The sequence below is a fragment of the Octopus bimaculoides genome, chromosome 3, assembly GCF_001194135.2.
Source record: "Octopus bimaculoides isolate UCB-OBI-ISO-001 chromosome 3, ASM119413v2, whole genome shotgun sequence".
In the NCBI taxonomy this organism is placed as follows: Eukaryota; Metazoa; Mollusca; class Cephalopoda; order Octopoda; family Octopodidae; genus Octopus; species Octopus bimaculoides.
Window position 1 is genome coordinate 2,792,649 of NC_068983.1, and position 9,676 is coordinate 2,802,324.

General features: G+C 39.3%; 1 protein-coding gene across 1 annotated transcript in view; it reads right to left on the bottom strand.

Annotated features, from left to right (window-relative positions):
* The window catches only part of LOC106867636 (sialin), a 36,670-nt gene that overhangs the window by 25,423 nt on the left and 1,571 nt on the right, over nt 1-9,676 (bottom strand). The window contains exons 2-5 of the mRNA XM_052966695.1: nt 8,243-8,386; nt 5,414-5,601; nt 4,003-4,236; nt 496-583 (exon numbers count right to left, since the gene is read on the bottom strand). Of these exons, the coding sequence (XP_052822655.1) occupies nt 496-583; nt 4,003-4,236; nt 5,414-5,601; nt 8,243-8,363 (631 nt within the window). The 5' untranslated portion in view covers nt 8,364-8,386. The remainder of the gene's footprint in view (nt 1-495; nt 584-4,002; nt 4,237-5,413; nt 5,602-8,242; nt 8,387-9,676) is intronic.

Sequence of the window (9,676 nt, forward strand, 5' to 3'; positions counted from 1 at the left end):
GTGTGTGTGTGTGTGTGTGTGTGTGTGTGTGTGTGTGTGTGTGTGTGTGGTGTGTGTGTGGTGTGTGTGTGGTGCGTGGTGTGTATGGTCTGGGTCAGACAATAATTAACAAACTTATCACCAAAGGCGTGCCAAAAGAGGCCATTTCCTTTTTTTTTTTTACAGAATCATGCAACGAGGACCACATTATCAAAAGTCCGTTCTTTAAAAACGTCCTGGTGTGATCTGGATGAGATTTGGCTGCTGGTATTAGCAGGTCCTGCAACCGCGAAGAAGCCCTTTCATCAGCCAGTTTTTAAGTAATAAAAAAGTTTATGACGGAATGAAAGGGGGAATATGTCGGGGACATTGTTCACAAAAGAAAAAAAAAAGAGAAAAAGAAAAGAAAAGGAAAAGAATATAAAGAAACGGTGCCAATGAGATGATCGATGGGTGTGAGGTAGTGATTGGAGTGAAGAAATCCTCAAATACAGAAGACACACAATATGAACTTACCTGCATAACATATTGCCATTAATTTGGTCCTTTCAATTGGAGGAGCCCATCTACCCCAGATGGAGTGCATCGATGGAAACAAAGGCCCCTAAATTACAAAATAGAAATCCCAGTAAAATATCGAAAAATATTTTTTTAGTTAAATCATTTTACAAAAGAAACAATTCGCTTATTTTTTTATAGAGTATAAATCTATATATGACAGAGTTGGACAATATCTACACTGGTTAATATGTCGGCATTATAAAATCAAACCTGCTAACAAATGGTACAAGCACCATCCTGAGGCTGTAACTGAGGGAGAAAACGTAACGATTCTTTGAACTTTCCAGTATGTACAGACCGGACCATAAAAGCAAATGAACCAGATATTGTTGTGAAATAATAAAGTTTGTTTATTGATTGACATGAGTATCATACCCTGTGACCATAATATCCCGACAAAAAGATTTGATAAGATCAGGAATTATAAAGATTTGCTAATCGAAAAGATGCGACATCTCAAGACGGTTACAATACCAGTGGTTGTAGGAGAACTTGGAATGATCAAAAAAGGAACCGAAAATTATTTGAGGATCATCCCTGGCTTACCATCCATGTAGGAAGTGAAAAATATTGTCTTAACTGGTGACTGGTCACACGTATTGAGAAGAGAGCATTGTCGCTGTGGATTTTCTTTCCTTTTTCCCCTTAATGTTCTGTTAACTTCTTACTTTTCCTCTTTACCTTTTTCCTCTCTGTCTTTCTTCCCCTTTTTCTCTATCACATGACTTCGTAAATGAACAATGGTGTGTTTATATTAATGACTTATCAATGTATGCAGTAAGTTTCTTTGCGCTAGGTGTCAGGAAGACACTCGGCAAGAAATGGAAACAGAATTGAAAGAAGGTAATGAGAAGAAAAAAAAAAGAAGAAGAAGAAGAAGAAGAAGAAGAAGAAGAAGAAGAAGAAGAAGAAGAAGAAGAAGAAGAAGAACAACAACAACAACAACAACAACAACAACAACAACAATCACAACCATTGCCCCTATCACTAACAAATGCCCTAGTCTTGCCCAAAACCACTAAAAGTTGTGGCGACACGGTGGGGTAGCGTAGGTGTTACATTGGAAACTATGCGAAAAGTGGGGTTAGAGAGATGCAGGACGTGGTTTGAGCACAAACCGTAGATAGTGGCGGAGTCGGACACTTGCAAAATTCTCTGGGATTTTCCAATCCAAACACATGAGGTGGTAGAGCATAACAGACCGGACCTAGTGGTAGTCGACAAGATGCACCACAGGTGCTATATAATTAATGATGTGTCCTGCTTTGACCAAACAATAGTCAAGAAGGAGGGCAAAAAAATAAATGCCACTCTCTTAAGTACGAACTAGCCCGGCTATGAAAAATGGAGGAGTTGAAGATAGTGCCAATTAATGTTGTGTCCTTGGAGACAGTATCAGAAGGCATCAAGAGGAATATAAAAGAAATCGGAATAGAATTCCCAGTAGAACTGTTACAAAAGTTCTGCCTCGTTAGCACGACCAGAATAATCAGGCAAGTATTAGATAGTTGAAAAGAACAGATAGCATGGTACCGTAGGCTGCAGGCAGCAAGCCTGTTACGCATGGAAGACTCCAAGAGTTCCAGCAAAACCTGAGATAATAATAATAATAATAATAATAATAATAATAATAATAATAATAATAATAATAATAATTATAATAATAATAATAATAATAATAATAATAATAATAATATTTTCTATTATAGATACAAGGCCTGAAATTTGGGAGGGAGGGGACAGTCGATTTCATCGACTCCAGTACGTAACTGGTACATATTTAATCGACTCTGAAAGGATGAAAAGCAAAGTCAATATCGTTGATGTACGGGAAATTGAAACGAGAGAACGAAATGCTAACTTTAGCCTCTCAGGAACAAGCCCTTAGAACAAACCCAATAAAGGCAAAGATCGACAAAACTCAATCAGATATCAGGAATGGAGACGAAAATACCAATCATATTTTGAGCGAGTGCAGTATACTAGCACAGAAAGAGTATAAGCGCAGGCATGACTGTGTAGGCAAAAGAGTGTACTGGGATGTCAGGCTTAAAAATGACTGAAAGGTAGTATGATCACGAACTGTGATAGAAGATGAGAATTATAGGATCTTGTCGGGCTTGTCCATAAAATCTGACCATACTATTGAAGCAAGACCAGATAGGATCAGAGAGGACAGAATGAACAGTGTAAAATTTTGGAATTCCCAATGACTGCAGAGTCTATACCAGAGAAATTTAAAAGAAATTGAGAAACATCAGGATCTAGTCAGGGAGGTGAGGAGACTGTAGAAGACCAAGACAAGAATTATTAATTGGAGTACTTGGTACCAGCAACAAAAATGCTCCCAAAAAGACTGAAAGAGACTAGAACTGAAACTCACATTGTCGATCTGCAGAAAAGTACCATTTTCTATATTGCAAGAATTCTAAGGATGATTATTGAGATTTGAGGAGACGTGTTGTGACCAAACCGCAAGATAAAATACTTGCTAACCAAATTATCATGTAACTAGCGAAATAATAATAGTACATGGAAGTGTTATCATGTACATGGAAGTACTAACATGTACATCTTAACTGATTGGAAGTGTTATCAGGTACATTGTTTTGTCTTGGTGTAAAAGATGTGCTGCAGCAAATATAATCTACTCAATATCACAGATTTGCTTGTCAGTTGTTTGATCTTAACCAGTTGCGCATGTCCCTTAGTGACTGACGATGAGTGCATCTCTGATCACGAGCAGAGGTAGTTGGGGAGCGTCATAGACATGTGTTGAGAGGAATTCTTTGGGGTTTGAATAATTCACCTCTGGGAACATGGGTGTTTCGTTCAACATCCTGAAACAACCCTTATTCAGGGATCTCTTGAGCGGGATGGGCTTTTCGATCTAATTCTAATTGGGCCTTACCTGCGAGGCCATGCACTGTTTACCTTGATATGAGGTCACCATGTCACGCACATATGGCTGTGATGCATGTGCCTGGTGTACCCTTATCAGACGGGTAGTCATCAGGGGTATACTGGGCTTCATATATTTTACCTCAATATCATTTTGATGGCATGCACTGCTCTCTCACTCAATAATAATAATAATAATAATAATAATAATAATAATAATAATAATAATAATAATAATAATTTCTACTAATGTCACAAGGCCTGAAATTTGGGGGGAGGGGGATAGTCGATTATATCGACCCCAGTACTCAACTGGTACTTATTTTATCGACCCCGAAATGATGAAAAGCAAAGTCGACCTCGGTGGAATTTGATCTCAGAACGTAGTAACGAGCGAAATACCTCTTAGCATTTCGTCCAGCGTGCTAACGATTCTACCAGCTCGCCGCCTACAGCAACCACAACAACAACAACAACAACAACAATAATAATTATAATATTAATAATAATAGTAACAACAACAACCACAATAGCAACAACAACAACGATAATAATACCTACTGACACAAATCCGGTTCCAATTCTTAATGCTAATGTTAAATAGCCGCTGACACGCGTTAAAACCGGATGCAGAAGTGTAAGAATGCCGGCCAACATCAGGGAAATACCGAACACTCTTTTGCCACCGAATCTATCTGCAATTATACCTCCAGGGATATTAGAAGCTGTGTAGCCGTAGAAGAATCCTCCGAGTACATTGGCAACAAGGTTTTCAGGCCATTCGAATTCTGCTTGCTATCAGAAAACAAAGACAAAACATAAGAATAAAATCCAGTACAATATATCAAATGAAGACGCCACTGTAGAGTTGCTAGAATTAACAACCAAATTTTCATCAAATCAGTCGAGTTTTTCTTTTTTTCTTAAAAAAATGAAATGTGCATATCATATAATGTAATCCTAGATACACTATGCCTGAAAGAAATACAGGTTAATTTTGGCGGGGAAATTTCTTGATCCTAGATGTAGTCAATGGATACTGACCTGGGGCTAAATAATAACAGTTACAATTACATACTCTCCGTTTCATTATTAATAGAATTATCAAATATAAAAGTGTTGTTTAAGCGTCCGGTGGCCAAAACGTCACAGATAATGAGAGACGCGTAAACAAGTCCGTTGTCGCGGTAAAGCCCCCCAGAATTTGGTTCGTTCGTGCGTGAGGCCTCTTCTTTCGCACATCCTTTCTCGAATGTCTCAGACCATCCAGGTAAGATTGTCAATTATTTGACCATATCAAACTCATTCATTATATATACAACGTCCTTTCTCTTAAAAAATATCAACATATCTTCACATTTCAGCAACTCTAACTTGTTTTTTTTTTTATTATCGCAGTACCATCCTAACATCACAGTACCATCCCAACATTTAATGAGATTTTTCAGAAAGTCTTCAGCGGCATTCGAACTCTCAACTACCTCCTCACTGACGGAGTCTGTTGTTTGTTTAACTGCTTATAAAGTTTGATTTCTTTGGGGACAGTTATTGCATGCAGAGAAGATGCACAGTATGAAGTGAGAAGAAGAGGGCTCAAGTTAATTACAGGACTAAAGGATAAACAAACAAATACAAGTAAAATGAGCAAAAACCCGTTTACATACAGAAATACAAACATATATACACTCAGGTATAAGACCAATTCTCGGACGGAGCAGACCTTACGGAGAGGGGGGCAAGTCACCGAGAAGGTCGCGAATAGTGACGAAAGGACTTTCACAAACAAACAATTGGTTGATTGTTTAACCTACTCACTAAACAAACGATCGATTTGTTAGTTGGTTAGATATTTAACCAATTAACTAACAATGAAGAAGTGAAATTGAACCTGTGCGTGAGTTGTTATTATTAGCGTAATGACCCTCCCAAGACAAACCAAGCAAATGAAAATTTTTAATAAAATAAGACTTACATGTGCCGCATCAGATTTTTCAGGTAATTGACATTCGGTTTCGTTTGAATAGCTACTGTCATTTTTATATTTCTTCTTCACCATGCAGACAATAGCCACACTTATATCTACTCTGACTGCATACACAAACATCATAGCCACGCAGCTGAAGTAACAGAAAACCCAACGACAGGAACAAACCTTCGGAACTGTGTGCAAGAATGGGATCAGAGAGTTAAGAAGAAGAAAAACATCGCATATGAAATGTTAGAGTTACAGAGATAATGTAGGGATTGAGTGAAAGATAGAGAGATAATGAAAGGAGTAACAGCGATAACGAAGACACTACTGCAATGGAGTAACAGGAACAATAGGCACACTGTGTGACACAGTGGAGTTACAAAGATAACAGAACAGGAAATAAATGAAATCATTTTAATACAAGGCAAGTGAGCCCAGTATCACGGTACTCAGAATGAGATCTGTCTCTCCCTGTTTTAAGAGAGTTCTGTGTACTTAGAGTAAGCTCTGTCTATATCTTACTTTATAAAATATGTTATCTGTGTGTGTGTCCTCTATGTACGGCCAAACCTCTGGATCAATCTGTGCTATACTTGGGGTACATGAATAATTTTACCTCAGAAATAATTATATGGTCTTGATCTATTAGTAGTATTGATTAGGGACCTATCTGTTTCGTGTACCCACAGTGGTGCGAGGAGATTTCCTGCTGATACTTCTGGGATGTGCTGCTCCAATACCAAAGTGACACCTCCTCCAGAACCTCTCAAGGATTAATTGGAAGGTAATGTACCCAATTCTAGAGGTTTCCTAGACAAGATCTGACTGTACAACACAGCTTTCCAAATGACCTCATTTGGAGAAGAAATTTGTAGAACCTGGATTTATGCCAACTTTTAAAGAGCATGGACAAGTTTATCCCCTCATGGGATCTATCATATCACAGCCTAACGAGCCTGCCAAGTTCCTTCAGATTTACTTCATAGGAAATTCACAACAGTAATGTGACAGACGATGTCAAATCTTTCAAAATCTTGACAGAAACACTGTGATATTTTTGCAAAAAATGTTCTACACCCACAATGATCTGATAAGAAGCTTCAAGAGAACAATGGAACATCCACACCCAAATGGTGACTTTAAACTAGCAATCAGGTCAGATAAGAGACAAGTAGGTGAGCATGGACGTCGTTTCAATGCACCAGCTGCGAAAGAAGTGTCGATTCTCCTGATCGGTGACCAACACGATCGCCGAGACATCATCATTCACCAACGAGATTCCAGGCTGACTCGAGTATCAGAAACTCATCGATCATATGATGCTCTGTGGTACCCACTAATCTTCTGGCAAGGGCAAGATGGATATCATTTCAACATTTCACGGGTAGATCCCACCACAAAACTGCCCACTAACAAGAAGGTCTCAGTCAATGACTACTATGCTTATATGCTAATGATCCGCCCTGCCAATCCAAGCCATCTTCGGCAGTGCCGTGACCTCCTCCATCAATTCCTGAGACTCTACTTTTTGAAGACAAAATCCTTCAGCTTGGAAGAAAGCCTTTGCAGGAGTATGGCTTGCCAGATTCAATAATAGAACAGTTCAGAACAGACCAGCAAATGTTAAGGGAGATATCCTAATGAGTATGTGACTGAGATTGAGCCACAGATTTTGACTGAACAACGGACAGCTTACAATTGCATCATTCAAATGACTCAAGCGGAAAAGGGTGGCCTGTTCTGTTTGAATGCACCTGGGGGTACTAGCAAAACGTTTTTGATCAACCTTTTGTTAGCAAAAGTCCGTCTAGATGGGTGCATTGCATTGGCGGTAGCGTCTTCTGGAATAGCAGCTACTCGCTTGACAGGTGGACGAACAGCTCATTCTTCTTTCAAGGTTCCCTTGAATTTAGTTAGGACAGAGACTCCAATTTGCACCATTTCGAAGACATCAGCAAAGGCCAAGGCCTTGCAGCAGACGCGCTTGGTTGACTGGGATGAATGCACTATGTCTCATCGGGGAGCACCTGAGGCTGTTGACCTTAGCCTAAGAGATTTGATAGGAAAGGGTATTCTCATGGGTGGTATCACTGTAGTTTTGGCTAGGAATTTCAGACAAACCCTTCCTGTGATCCCAAAAGGTACACAAGCAGATGAACTACAGGCCTGTCTCAAGTAATCCCATCTGTGGAGGCAAGTGACTAAACTGAACATGACAGTTGATAGGAGGGCCTAATTATTTGGTGATCAAACTACCGGACTGTTTTCACACCAGCTTCTGAAGATAGGGAATGGGCAACTACCATATGCCAACCAAAGGCAACAACACCGGCTACCCTGCGGTGAGATGGTACCAATTGTCAATGATCTCATAATGCATGTGCTCCCAAACATTGCACAATACTATAGCAACAATCAATGGCTCTGTGAGCGAACCATCTTAGCTCTACGTAATGATGCTGTCGATTGGCGGACCAATTCTAATTGTGCTTTCCATTCCTGGATCGAGCGAAGTGTTGTGTTCTTGAGCACAACATTTCATTTCACGTTGCCGGTAAAAGTGAAAAATCCTGCAATAGACCAATGGTTCTGGAAAGAATATATTTACACCAGAGACACCAGGAACCCGGTCCTACGCTCCTTACAGAGCGATGTGGACTAACCAAGTACTAGCGGACCAATGCAAACCGTCCTACTAAGATATTCAATGATGCATCAACCAATGGTATTTAATATAACAACCAGGACACTTGTAGATAAAACAACTGACTTGAAATACCATGACCTTCTGTGGAGGGTGAAAACATAATGTTAAATATAAGACTCTACCGTCGGGCCCAGGACGGACTAATTCTTTCAAATCTGTCTTGTGACCTTCCGGTTCTGAGGATTTCTCTGTCATAGGGATTTCCTCGCTGCTCTCCGCTTTTTCTTTCAATGTCGAATCCATTTTCGATTCTATTCAATTATTTACTAAAATAAATCAGAAAAAAAACATAAATAATTAAAATGTAAAATCAATACGTTAGAAATGTTATCATTTCTCATTAATAACTTTCTTTCGTGGTTAGTTACATCTAATTAAATCCAAGTCAATTAAATGGTATATAGATCATGTAAGTACAGGCTAATGAGAAATGTCAAAGAAGAAAACAAGCTTCAAATATTGGCACAATGCCAGCAATTTGGGAGGAGGGGAGGTAAGTCTATCCCATCGACCCCAGTACATGACTGAGACCAATTTTATCGACCCTCAAAGGTAAAGTCGACCTTAGTGGAATTTGAAATCGGAACGTAATGGCGGACTAAAATACTGCTAAGCATATTTCCCGGCGTGCAACCTATTCTGCCAGCTCTTCGCCCAGCACAAAATATCGTTATTCAGACTTAGGTTGAAGCAAAGATCTTTGAAGAAACATCTTTCATAAAACTTTTCTTTTCAAATCAGGATGATGCTACTGCAGACAAAGAATGCCACAGTTCTTGGTTAAAGTGTCTTGGATTTCTCTGAGACGTGGTTCTCCTAGAATGTTGTCAAGATATTTCTGACATCGCTTTTCTTATCATACCTAGGGTACCCGCAATAACAGGAACATTTCACGTTTTAAGATGCCACATCATTTGTATTTCAATTTCCAGGTCCTATTATTTACTTAATTTGTCAAATTCCTTTACAGATATATTTTTATCAGTGGGAAGACTTACATCTAGTAGTCTACAAGTATTGTATCCTTAATGACTATGTCTGGTCAATTAGCCTGGATCGTTCTGTCGGTGTTGACTGGAAAATCCCAGAGGATAGTGGCATCTTTAACTTCAACGACTGGCTCAGGATGATGTTCATACCTGTAAGCAGGTGTGCCAATTTTGTAATGTTCAATGTCCTTCTATGTTATCTCTGTCATATCTCAGCTCCTCGTTGCAGTTTCGAGACACAACAGTTTTCTCGACAATTGTACTTTCTGCAGTATTCTTCCAGTGTTGTCTTGTAGTTTCAACTTCTCATGCCAGGTGTTTGTGTTCCTTTGAGATGCTTCCAAATGCACCAAACACGATGGCTGTCAAACTCACTTTTAAGATTCTATGGTTATACGCTCCACTTCGAATGATAGCTCTTCATAACTTTCGATTTTCTCATTCTTTGCCTTCACACTCTTCCCATCTGCATTTACTACCACCACCACCACCACCACCCCGCCACTACTACTACTACTACTACTACTACTACTACTACTACTACTACTACTACTACTACTACTACTA